Source organism: Meles meles, chromosome 3 (genome assembly GCF_922984935.1).
Source record: "Meles meles chromosome 3, mMelMel3.1 paternal haplotype, whole genome shotgun sequence".
In the NCBI taxonomy this organism is placed as follows: domain Eukaryota; kingdom Metazoa; phylum Chordata; class Mammalia; order Carnivora; family Mustelidae; genus Meles; species Meles meles.
In genome coordinates, this window is record NC_060068.1 from 88824067 (window position 1) to 88837731 (window position 13665).

The 13665-nt window shown below is 34.9% G+C and overlaps 2 protein-coding genes across 6 annotated transcripts in view; one reads left to right on the plus strand and one right to left on the minus strand.

The window, feature by feature from the left end:
* SGTB (small glutamine rich tetratricopeptide repeat co-chaperone beta) overlaps positions 1-341 on the plus strand; it is a 41204-nt gene extending 40863 nt beyond the window's left edge. For both annotated transcript variants that reach the window (XM_045998873.1, XM_045998872.1), the window contains exon 11: positions 163-341. In XM_045998873.1, the coding sequence (XP_045854829.1) occupies positions 163-274 (112 nt within the window). In that variant the 3' untranslated portion in view covers positions 275-341. The remainder of the gene's footprint in view (positions 1-162) is intronic.
* A 2451-nt stretch (positions 342-2792) lies between these two features.
* Positions 2793-13665, minus strand: part of TRAPPC13 (trafficking protein particle complex subunit 13) — a 40252-nt gene continuing 29379 nt past the window's right edge. The window contains exons 8-13 of one of the 4 annotated variants that reach the window (XM_045998869.1): positions 12851-12868; positions 10784-10917; positions 8489-8687; positions 7262-7362; positions 5114-5261; positions 2793-4990 (exon numbers count right to left, since the gene is read on the minus strand). In XM_045998869.1, coding sequence (XP_045854825.1) covers positions 4883-4990; positions 5114-5261; positions 7262-7362; positions 8489-8687; positions 10784-10917; positions 12851-12868 — 708 coding nt within the window. In that variant the 3' untranslated portion in view covers positions 2793-4882. Of the gene's footprint in view, positions 4991-5113; positions 5265-7261; positions 7363-8488; positions 8688-10783; positions 10918-12850; positions 12869-13665 lie in introns of all 4 variants that reach the window. The other 3 variants (XM_045998868.1, XM_045998871.1, XM_045998870.1) reach the window with 3 other exon arrangements.

A 13665-nucleotide genomic window follows, 5' to 3' on the forward strand; every position in this document is an offset into this window, starting at 1 on the left:
GAGGCATTGGTAGCTGGAAGATACTAAAATCAGGAGTCTTAGATTGATTTTTATAGAAAAAGTTCCCTTTGAGTAATACCCACATCCTCTGTGGTTCTGTCTGCATGGGTATGATATGACTGCAAGTTCCCTAATTCATACCACTTTGCTTCTTTACTCCAGGGGACAGCAGTTTGCTCAGCAGATACAGCAACAGAATCCTGAACTCATAGAGCAACTTAGAAATCATATCCGGAGCAGATCATTCAGCAGCAGTACTGAAGAACATTCGTGACTTGACCAGGGACCCTGGCCCAGAGCACAAATGATTATGGCTCTTAAGTGTTTGCTGTAGATAGTGGCCAAAACAAAGACACCTAAAGAATCAATCTGTCTAGATGATAGGTTTGTCATAAATAGACTGAACATAACATGACTCCTTTGTAAACAAATGATCAGTAGCCCTGTGTAGTGCCAGTATAGTACTGGATGGGGTTCCATTTTCAAATCTTCATCATATTTGTATATTAGACTTAATAGCAGAGTATATTTATTGAACAGTAGGGCTGTTTATTGGTGAGCTCTCTAGCTCCAGATTCCTGTAAGCAAACTCTTTTGAGTTTGATGGAGATGACCAAGAGGAAAGGTTTCTCATGCTGGTTTAGAAATATCCTGGCCATTGAATAGCATGTCTGGAGGAAAGAAATTTGTTGTCTAGGTTTCATTCTGATAGTGCTGTCAGGACTAAATATAGATCACAGGGGCCAGTACTGTCTTTAATGCTGCTTGTTCTGAAGGGTAACATGGAATACTAAGAGCTGGTGGAAAGCAGCATTTGGTGCAAGGGTTGTTTTGAAAAGAAAAATAGATGCTGTGAATGTACAGAGAATGAAGGTAGGATGTTCAGGTTTTCTGCATACTTCTTAACTAATCTTGCCTGCAGTTTGGTCTTGATAACATTAGCATGGCCAGTTACTCTAAGTACATAATAAAATACATTTAGAAATCCTTAATGGTACTGTTTAGGTCCTTTGTATAACTGTTCAATTTAACTTGCACAATTTCTCCAGTGGTGACTTTACCATGGAAACTCTCAAATATATTTACATTTAAATAAGCCAGTGGTTTGACCCTCAAGGATTTTCTAAGTGGCATTTAATTATGTACTATAAATACTGATTTTTTAAAAACTCACTAATTATTTGATGGATTATAAAACTTCTATCACTAACATTGCTTGTTCATGTAAACCTTTGCTGTAATTTGGCTTGGCATGTTACTTTTATGCTTAATCTTAATTTGATGCAATGTAAACATTAATAGGGGACTTAAAATATTTCACTGAAATCAGAATTCATAGTAGTTAAGAAATGTGGCATTAAGTATTAATGGCATGGCTTTAACTACAGCGATGGTAAGACCATTCTAACTGGGATTTCTTTTGTTAATTATGGAATTGGTAAAATTGGGTGAACACATAACAATTTCACAAATGTTGTGAGAGACAACTGAAAAAGTAATATAAAATTAAGTCAGTAATACTCATGATGATGAGGGCCTTACTATAACTATTCTCAGAAGACCTGGTTCCTAGAAGTTGTTTTTTTTAAAGATTTTATTTATTTATATGATAGAGAGATCACAAGTAGGCAGAGAGACAGGCAGAGAGAGAGGGGGAAGCAGGCTCCCCACTGAGCAGAGAGCCCGACGCGGGGCTTCCCAGGACCCTGAGATCATGACCTGAGCTGAAGGCAGAGGCTTAACCCACTGAGCCACCCAGGCGCCCCTGGTACCTAGAAGTTTAAAAACCAACTTTTCCTTTCTTTCCCCTTGTGAGTTGAGAATAATGGTTCTGTAATTTCACTGTAAGAATTCATTAAAAATGAAGTTTCAGAGCCATACTTTCAATTTTTATTTAATAGGTCCTGTAGTAAGGTCTATGAATCACCATTTTACATAGCTCTAATTTAGGGCAAAAGTAGGTTAGAGGTATTGCCTCAGACCAGCAAATACCCGAATGCCTGCGTTCAGGTTACAAAGATGACCCATATAAATCCATAGTTCTGCCCAGAGAAGAGGAATACTTAAAATTTTAGACCCTCTGAATTAAATCTCCTGTATTCCATCTAAACCAACTTAATTTTTCATAAATTCAGGTCCTAGTGTTCAAGTGTTAAACAGAATGAAGTACCAACTATTCACATGAAAGTTAGGACTGTTCTGGGGGAAAAAAAAAAGGTGAAAGGTCGAAAGGTGGATCCACAATTAAAAAAATTAGCTACTCCTGGGGCACCTGGCTGGCTCAGTAGGTAGAGCATGTGACTCTTGATCTCGCTGTCATGAGTTCAGGCTCCACGTTGGGCATCCAGCTTGCTCAGCAACAACAACAACAACAAAAATTAGCTACTCTTATCCAGTAGTAAGAGAAAGTTTCTAGCAAAACTATCTTGAGTGTGTTAAAATGCTCTTAGATCAATAAAATTGGTAAGCCTATAGATGACTGACTAGGAAAATAGAGAAAATACAAATCAACAGTGCCAGAAGTAAAAGAGGGGATATCACTACAGCCTTTCAGACTTTAAAGGGATAATCAGAAAATAGAGTGACCAACTCTAGGTCCATATACTGAACAACTTACATGAAACAGACGAATTCACTGTAAGATAAAAATTAGCAAAGCTCAGGGAAGAAACAGGTATCCTCCAGAAAAGCAAGTTACAGGCCAAGACGATTTCAATGCTAAATTCTACCGAATACTTACAGGAGAAATACTATCAAATCTACACTCTCTCTCTCAGAAACAGAAGAAGAGGTAACACTTTGCAACTCATTTTATTTAGCTATTTACTCTGATACCAAAATCAGACAAAGGCATTACAAGAAAAAACATTTGAAAACAATGTCTTGATTTGCTAATATCTATAATTGGGGTAAGCCATTCTTTTCACGAAGCACTGGTGTATTCCTTCCATTTCAACTTTCTAGTTTGTTTCTTGGTTGATATACCACCTACAACGAATTCAGTTGAGGTATCTGCCCACTCATCTGGATTTCCATTCTATTCAAGCCATTTTTGCTCTTCAAATACCTTCATCACTTTGGAATCACTGCACTGCTAATTATTTTAAGGAAGTTTTTGTGCAGATGGATTGTGCTAGCTATTCTTAAAATTATAAGGGATGCCCAAATACTTTCCTGGCTTATCCGGAACAAGAGGATATTAAAGTAAATCTTTATATACATTCTACTTAGGAATGATTGGCTTTTGTTAACCACACTTCATTGTAATAGCTATAGATGTTATGATGCTATGTAAAACTTAAAAGGTCCCTTTTATACCAATGACATTTTCATTTAATGTACCAAACTGTTTAGCTAATTTTTATAATATGGTTTCAACAGATCCCAAGATGACATTATCTAACCTTTAGTTAGAGAATGGACAGTGTCTATCATAAAAAGAGACTTTGACCATTATATGTTACTTTTAAAATCTGGAACAATGAAACAGAAGGTTCAGTCATGAGAAGATACTTAAAAAACATTCAAAATACACAGTGCAGTGGATATAAAGTCTTATCATTTAATCAATCTTACTCATTCTGGAAGAAAAAGATTTTAGCTTTATATTGCTTGCACTTTATTTTGCACAGATACTTCATTATTAGTGCAATTTAAGGGGCAGATCTCATTCTGAATATAGCTTTACTCTGGACCAAATAATTTGTCATGGCAATAAATAATTATGCATTTAAGAAAAACCAATTTTTGTATTTGACTTAATGTACTCTAATAACATTTAAGCAATAATATTTACATCCTTGAATTTCAACTTATGAAAATGTTTTTATTTAACAGCATAAGCTTTCTGTTTCCTTACAAAATATTGAAACTTATTATATTCATGTTGCAAAGTATTTATAATCTTAACTTTCTTACTGTTTTGTTCCTGGAATAAGTACATCACTGTGATTACAGAGACAGTTTTATAGTATTAATACATGATTTAGAGTTCAAAATCAAATAGCAGAAGGTGGAAATCCTTTAAATATGCCTTATGAAAATAAGTGGCTTATTTTTCAATGTGAAAAAAAACCAGGAATTTTTGGCTTAGAATTAGGAAATTATCAGGATTCTTGGTTAAAAGTTAACAGAGTAATCAAAATCTAAGAAATTAAACCCATCTGATCTGCTGTTAGTAACTGAAATTTAGATGTGTGCTTATATGTAACCACAAACATAGTATATGCAAATAGAATAACTGAAAACTAAGGAGAACTCATACTGTGTTAGCAACATAAGGGTACATGAGGACTACTCTAATTGTCTTAAGCTTTTCCTGCTGACTGAAGAGTTAGGAAAAAAACCTGGGGCTAATTGAAAAATTTTAAATGAAGTATTATATGAATCTGAAGTTCTAAACAATTATATCTTTTAGATCAAGGTCAGCAAACTATGGCCTAGGCCCAATCTGGCCAGTTGCCTGTTTCTGTAAACACTGCTTGTTCTTTTTGCCTACTGGCTGCTGTCCCACTACAATAGCAGTTTTTTCCACAGCAGCCACATCTCCTGTGAAGACAAATATAAAATGTTTGCTAACCCCCATTCCAGATAGTTGCTAGGGACAAACAGCCTCAAATAGAGAGCTTCAGGCAAACGAAGACCAATGGTTATCTAGAAATGGAATATGCTGAGTGAAGAAAATGTACAAATGTCCATTCAGAATATAACTCACAAGATAAAATCAGTAGATGGTTCTTTTCAAAACAAATATTTAATATTTTAACTTTGTCAGGAAAGAAATTTAAATAATAGGTACTTATTTTTGTTGTAGACTTGATCATTTCAAAAAGGTGACCAAAAAATCAGTTCTGTGAAATTCAATGAAAAGCACTGGAAATCTTCAGCTCTCCACTTTAATGGCCGAAGATACCACACAGACCTGTGCGATGTCATCATATTCATATGTTCTCTTTAAGAACGTGTCTGTTAGTCTTAAGCCGGAGACACTCTATTGAGAGAAAGATACAGGCATGAATTTTCATACATTGGTAATTACCAGAGAAATTTGGAAAGAGTCAATGCCCATGGGTTAACATTCCCAGATACCGAAATGACTGAAAAGAGAGCGCACCTGCAGTCCCTGTACTGAAGACAGCAGAGTAAGGGCAAGGCAGAGAGAAGAACTGGGGTGCAGCTTTCCAAGCTGTCTTCCTGAAATGCCACACCAGTGGATAGAATTGGTATTGCACATTTCCAAAACCAGATCCATAGTCCTTTCACTGCTGGAGGAATCAGAAAGACAGGAATAAATCTTGTTCCTTTCACAAAGCGGTACTTGGTATTTCTTCCACTTAGTGCCAGTGAATTTGTTTTTGGCGTATCCAGGAGAATAAAAAGCAGAATCAGAAATAAAAAGCTACAATGTAATTTTTATTCCACTTAAGACAGGATCAAGAAAATAGAGAAATGGCATCTTCTAGAGTTTAAAGTGGCACTGAGACTGAGCTGCCTGTCTGGGTATAAACCTTATGGTTCTATTACTGAATCCGGCCCCCTGGTGCTGATCTGTTAACAGCTCTGCCATTTCTCTGGGAGACTTCCAGACATCTGTGTCTACTCTTGTTGCTATATTTTCTGTTTCTGTTAGGTACTCTACAGGAAAGAAAAAGATAACTGAGTCTTTCTGCTATTTAACCTATGTTTCTTTATGCAGATGACATAGAAAATGACAAGATTTCTAAGTAAATATTATTCAGGTTTGTTCACTGGTCACATGAAAAGACTGTTTCTGCTTATAAATGATATCACCAGTTTAGCTTAAACATGTTTAAAAAAAAACTGTCAATATACACATTGGTTTTTTGTTTGTTTTTTTAAGTAACCAAAAGGCTCAAAGTAAAATATAGGCCTCTGCTCTACCACCACTTCTGGCTACTCTAAACTGTTTTAGCTCGTTTTTCCTTCTAGTTGGCTCCTTATTTTGGCCATTAATTGATTTGCTACACCTCAAACTTTAAGTAAACAAAAAATCCAAAAGCACCCAAACACACAGGGTCTTCACCCTATGCATGTTGCTGTTTAGTCAACTTCCATGATGTGGCAGGCAATGCATTCCCAATGCTAAGTAAGACATGATCCCTTCTGTTGAATAATGCATAATCTAGTAAGGGAGAGAATAAAAATTATAACAATACATGAATGTCACTAAAAAAAACTATAAAAATTTGCTAGGACAGAGGAAGGAATGATTAACTGCATGGGAGGGTCACTAGCTTCAGAAGGAGAAAGGTATTTTTGTAATTCTGAAGGATAAATATTTCCTATGGAGTGCATATGGAATTTTAAAAGAGTATACATTCAAATTATGTGGGACAGGATTCATCCCTGCAATAATTTCAAAATGCCCCAATAGGTAATATAAGCTTTACCACAAGTGATAGGACTGGAATTTGATCCTTGGCTTTTCGGGATTCAAAGCCCTGTGCTCTTTGCATCCCAACAGCTAGATTATATTCTATTTCAAGGCCCCATTTTCCAAACTACGACTGATCCCTTATATTAAATTCATAACCAATTTTTACCTTCTTAATGCTAAAGATACAGTTCAACCATATGTGTAACTCAGAAAATCTATCTTATTACATTAAATGTATACTGTATTATTCCATAAAAATGTGACTTGTTCATGCTTTAGTAATTTTTTTTCTATTTTATTTTTATTTACTTATTTGACAGAGATCACAAGTAGGCAGAGAGGCAGGCAGAGACAGAGGAGGAAGCAGCCTCCCTGCTGAGCAGAGAGCCTGATGCGGGGCTCCATCCCAGGACCCTGGGATCATGACCTGAGCTGAAGGCAGAGGCTTTAATCCACTGAGCCACCCAGGCGCCCCCATGCTTTGGTAATCTGAAGTGTGAGGAAATGTAAACAATGAAAAGAGCATGGACTCTAAAGTCAAACAGACCTGGTTTCAAAGTCTGGCCCCATCTTCTCTAGCTCTCTCAGCTTAAGTATGTCACTTTACCTCTGCATTGGTTTTCTCTTGCATAAATTGTGAATAGTAGTACTTACCTCATAGGGGACAATGCATGAATGAAATAAAATACAGAAAATGCCAAATAAAGTCAGACCTCAAAAAATGTAATGGATTCAGCTACCAGATGAAGAACTTTATAGTGTTCAACACCACCATCAGAGGTGTTTTCCATCAGCATACTCAAAAGACTAATTCTTTGACATAGGTGAAGAGGAAAGGCACCCATCCACAAACACTGCCATTACCTGCAGTTTGTTATTTTACAGGTAATATGAAAAGGTTCTTCTAGGTTTACGGTATCTGGGATTGCCTCCAAAGACAACCTAACATCTCCATAACCTGGAGCCTAAGAGAAAAAGCAACAGAGTTAACATACATCTATCACAAAACCCTTCCACTTTAATAACGGTACCACACTAGCACATTTACTCAACAGTTGTTCCATCTCCAAGCTGATGTTTAGAGAAAATACTTCCTACTCATTTTATTGTTCCCCATTCCAACTTCTTTTGCTACTACTGCCTGTAGAACACCACTGTGGACCCTGACTGGGTTTACTGTGATTACTCCATGTTCAATAGAGATCAAATGAATCTGATAGGTAAATAGTAAAGAAATTTCAATAGGTCTGAACTTAAATGGAGGCTTTCCAAAGATCGTATAGCTTATACATATATAACTCTAAAAAGTAAAGGTTGTTGCCTAGGCAGATAGAGTAAGATTGCTTTGAAAAATCCAGGAAAACAAACAATGTCCGTCCACAAGACACTCAAGCAGGAAGAAACCATAGAAACATCAAAGCTTGGAACATCCATAGCAAGATGATAGCTAACAGCTATATTTTTAAAATAGGCTCGGTGATAATTTCTCCTCCACCCCACACTTATTACTTGAAATAGTAAGAATGATTTTTAAAGACTATATCCCAATAGGTAATACTCAGCATAAAGGGAACATTCTGTAGCATACTCTCACTAGCACAAGAGAAAGGACTATAACCATCCCTATTTTAAGAGCAGAATTAGGTAAAGTATTCAAGTAATGCTTATAACTTTAACAGGACTCACTTTCTGAATTTCAGACAACTCAGGTTCTCAAAGTCTTTAAACAAGTATGAATTGAGTTGGTGAATGTAGTAAGTCCAAGAGTTTCAAGACATTGCAAAAAAACCTTCAACGTAGTAGAAATCAGATGAACAATGAACATGAGCTACCACAGGAGGGAAAAATTGGTGAGCAGTAACTTAATTTCTATTCAGTAGAGTAACAAACCATGTATTATGGATAAATTGAATATTTTTCATTCATCTCAGTATCAAGTTTCTGCCTAAAGAGCACTAAAATTAATCTTTTATCTCTTATTTACTAGTAATATTAATGCCTTTTAGTGATGCACCTAGGAAAATTTAAACTGTTCTAACTCTCTACCCACCAAGGACTAAAACCCCCTCCAACATTTGTTTCTAGATTCACCATTCGCTGAAGTTGGCTGGTCTGTAATCTTCCCCTTTCACCTAGATTTGTTTTCCACACTATATCCAATTTTCCAATTACTGTTACTCCTTTAATGATGCCTGCTTTTTCTGCAAACTCCTTCTTGGGCTTTAGGCAGTATAAATACTGGCGTGTATCCATTGGCTGCAAATATGCTCTGGATCCAAACGTAGTTACACTGAGAGAAATGGAGAGAGAGATGGAGAAAATTCTCTAGAGTCTTTCAAAAGAAAAACCATCGCTGTGATTGTTCTTTGGACAGGAACTGAATGACTTACCATCCAAGTATCTTAAATAAAACAGTTCAATGGTTTCAATACAAATGAAAGTGGACCTGAACTTAGAGGATTTATTTTTCTTTAAATTTTTCAGATGATATGGAAAATCTTTAAGTTCTTTATAATAGAATCCAATATATTACCTAAAATACTAGTATGTATCAATACCTGAAAAAAATGCAACAAATCAAAACCTAAAGTATTCTGTCCCATTTCTCTATAATTAAAAAAAAATAGTTTGGGGCGCCTGGGTGGCTCAGTGGGTTAAACCTCTGCCTTTGGCTCGGGTCATGATCTCAGGGTCCTGGGATCCAGTACCACATGGGGTTCTCTGCTCGACGGGGAGTCTGCTTCCTCCTCTCTCTCTCTCTGCCTGCCTCTCTGCCTACTTGTGATCTCTGTCAAATAAATAAAATTTTAAAAAATTAGTTTAGAAAAACATACCATTGTAAGCAAAGTGATCATTTTTTAAATGAACTAAAAGATCAGGGAAAGACTGGAAAGTTACTGTTTTCCTCAGTGGGAATATGGAAGGCTACAAACTTTACTGAATTTAACCATAATAAGATAAAAAGTAAATGTTTCTTTCATTCTTTTTTTTTTTTAAGACTTTATTATTTATTTGACAGATAGAGATCACAAGTGGGCAGAAGCAGGCAGAGAGAGAGAAGGAAGCAGGCTCCCTGCTGAGCAGAGAGCTCGATGCGGGGCTCGATCCCAGGACCCTGAGATCATGACCTGAGCCAAAGGCAGAGGCTTTAACCCACTGAGCCACCCAGGTACCCCTGTTTCTTTCATTCTTGATGAATGAAATCAGGTACTTTCGCCAGCTATTACCTTCTTATCTGTATTAAAGTCAACTTTATGTTTATTCCTCCTCTTTTAAATCACCTATAGAAAGATATATGTATTCATTTTTGCAAAAAAAACCTAGATCTATTCCTATGTCCACTCCTTTTAATGTTGACAGAATATTCTTTTTTTTTTTTTAAGATTTTATTATTTATTTATTTGATAGAGAGAGCGAGTGAGAGAGGGAACACAAGCAGGGGTAGGGGAGAGGGAGAAGCATGCTTCCCGCTGACCAGGGACCCCAATGCAGGGGTCGATCCCAGCACCCTGGGATCATGGCCTGAGCCAAAGGCAGACATTTAACTGACTGAGCCACACAGGCACCCCTTGACAGAATATTCTTAAAACTCACCCTTCATCTTTAACCTTACTAATGTCTCCATCATTCCTTCCCGTGCCTCAGTTTTATCATTTGCAGGAAATGATGAACAGTTTGATTTACCTCACTGAGTTATTATAAAAATTAAAAGACTGAGTGCTTCCAACAGTAAAACATAAAATGCAAATGTCTAGGATCTTTTTATTTTTATGTGGAGGGAGGAATGAATAGGTGAAGCACAGGAGATTTTTAGAGCACTGGGACTATTTTGTATAATATAGTAATGGTGAGTACATGTCTTTGCATTTGTTAAAACCCACAAAATGTAGGACATAGTGAACCCCAAATTTAAACTATGGACTGTAATGAATAAAAGTATAAATATTGGTTCATCAACTGGAACAAATATGCCACATTAAAAGAAGGTATAAATAATAGGGGAACTATGAGTAGAGAGGGGGCATGTGGGAACTCCATTTCTGACCAATTTTTCTGTGAACATAGAACTTCCCTAAGAGGGCACCTGGGTGGCTCAGTCAGTTAAGCGTGTGCCTTTGGCTCAGGTCATGATCCCAGTGTCCTGGGATCCAGTGGCCCTTGGAGGGGGGAGGTTTCACTGCTCAGTGGGCAGTTTGCTTTCCCCTCTACCTCTCCCCCTGCTCATGATGTCTCTCTCACTCTTTCTCTCAAATAAAATCTTAAAAAAAAAGTCCCTAAGAAAAATAAGGTCTATTAATTAAAATACAAATTACAAACCATCTAAGAATAACAAGTGTTAGAAAAGTTCATATGCTTAAAAACAAAAACTTTATAATTCATATTTACCATTCTCCAGCTTGGCTGACTGAGTTTAATTCTGCTACATTGTACATTATAGATGGTTCCAATGAAACTTTCTCCATAAACATGGGTGAGGTTGTAATATTCTGAATCTGGGCTTCCAGAAATACTTCATCAGTCTGAGGATATGAAAAAAATAGCCACCAAAGTGTAATGGTATTTAAAATATTTATCTCAACAAAAATATCTGATCTATACGAAGAAAAAATATTAACCACAACTGTGATTAGTTCATGCCTGCAAATCAAAGTTATCATAATTAATGCAAGAAAAGAAATCTTCACCCTAATGTAATTAACAGGGGGAAAGTCAAGGGTTAGTTAACTGATAACTTGTCAAACAATGGATAGGGGATAACTACATTTTTTGTATCAACATCCAAAAATAGTTATTTTACTGGAATTTCATTGACAGATATCCTAATTCTTCTAGTAAGTCATTAAAATGTTAAAATGTCATTTAATAGGATGAATATACCTGTGTACCTATCATTTCAGTGATATGTTAATATAATTAGGTCTTCATTATAATATTCATCATATATCATATCATAACATCATAATATAGGTTCAATGGTCATATTATTTCAATTTAGAAAGTATAGGGACCACCAGTACAGTGAATAATCAGCCTATTTTATAATCTTATAGGATTTAACTTTTCAAGTAAAGCAATTTATTAGTGGCCATTAGTGATTTCTTGGTTCATTTAAAATGTACATTTAGGGCAAAAAATGAATTATACTTGACAGTCATAGAGCTTTTAAATCAAACACAAGGTATTCTGTAGCCTTAGAGACTAATGCTATTCAGCAATATTTTAATGAATGGGTAATTTAAATATGTACTTTTGTATAAAATTTTTATTTCCTAAAATTTAGGAATTAAAATTGAGATTTATATTAAACATCCTTCTTTTCATGTGATTTGGATTTTTTTGTGTATAACTGAAGGGTAACAGAACTTGGTTCATTTTCTAAATAAATCTATATAAAATGTGACACAGTAAGGATATGCAATAATTATTTTGTTCAAAAATTTCAGAGTAATATATATATAAAAATGAATTAAAAAAACAAGCTATGACCCAAGAAATTTGGCACTGAATAAACGTTTTAAATATTAAATCCAGGAAAATAGAAATCATTTCCAAAAATATAATGATGAAGTTATAATGTAATGTATTTTTATCTAAACTAAAACAGATTCTTGAGTTCTTGGAATATAATGATTTATCAGTCTAAAAGAATGTGCCACTTAAAGGCATTATCCTGTTACTTTTTCTCAAAAAAAAAAAAAAAAAGGTAAATATATCCCATCAATCCATTGCTTTAAAAAAAATTACCATAGGCCCACATTTCAAATTTTAAAATGCATTTTTCTGCTTAAATTTAGAAAGAGCTTAGATAAAATGAAAGAAAAACAAGCAGCATAATGGAAAATTAAGTTAGTTTGAAGTTAGTACAAAGTAATTTGACACTTGAAAAATTAAGAATTCTGTGCTACAGCAGTTGATGTTGTTATCATGTAAGTCATATATTATAAGCAAGTGCTGTTTATATTAAATAGAAATTTGAAAATATGACTTTAGCCAACTTGGGAACATCTGTTTACTAATGTCAAAGGGCCAACTTTACCTGACCCAGACATAAAACTAAAACCACTGTGCATCTGAAGATAAATTTCAACTAGAGAGTTTACCTCAAAGAATTAAAAGTAAAGAATCTTATTTAAGAAGATGTTGAAAAATCTCAAGGCTATTTTTAATAAGGTTAACATGCCTCTTTTAAGAAACACCCAAAGGAAAAACACTAAAAATGAAAGCATACTTGTTTCAGTATGATAATTTAATCTTCAATTTAATTTTTTCCCAGAGTAAGATAATCAATATAATATAAAAAGTATAAATTAGATACATCTTTTAAAATCACATATGTGGTATTTCACAACTAACTTTGTTTTTCCACTATGTTTCATAAAGAAAGATTAATTAGGCAGTCAAAAAGTGGTAAGTAAGAAAAGCATATAAATTTATAATAAAAAATCAAATTACCACAGAACTGAGGTCACTCTAATGGAAAAATAAAAAAGAAAAATTAGAAAAATCAGAATTAAATGTTAAAGAAAAAGAATAACTTTAAAATAAAATGCATTTCTGCATTTTTTTTTAATTTTCTAAACAAGACAGCATTAGTAAAACAGAAAGTAACAAAGGAATATGACATTTTTCTAAAAAGGTGAAACTGCTATGGTTAAATGAATGAAGAACACTACAGGTGAATATTTAAACAGGAGCAAATATTCAAGGACAAGTTTGAGTGAGAAAGGTATAACCCATGTCTTTCTAGTTCTATAAATTCTTTACCTACACAGTAATTCTTCACTGATTACTTAGGATGGCTATACGTTCTCTTTCACAATCAGAGTAGATATACATGTATTGTACAGCTTCTCCTGAATTTATCTAATAATGGAAGCATTTTTTTCAAGAAGCATCTTCAGTGACTAGAGTTCCATGCATTATACTTCATGCGAAATGCTGAGCTAGACCACATCAGACAAATGAGAATTTATTCTTTTCTTGTTAATATATTTTATAGTTTGTCTTTTTTTCATACATACTTCTAAGGCTACTTATTTATCAAGGGTCATCTCAAATGTTGCCTCTTTCATCCAGTGTATTGCTAAAAATACTTTTTCATCTCCGATGTTCCCAGTACACTTCATGATCTACGGGTGGTACGTACATTGCAATTTTGTCATGTTTGTCTCCTCCACTAGATCTAAGTACCCTGAGAATTGGGAAGATGCCCAATTTATATTTAATTTCTCTCTGCTACCTGGCATGGAGCCCTATTCCCAGCAGGT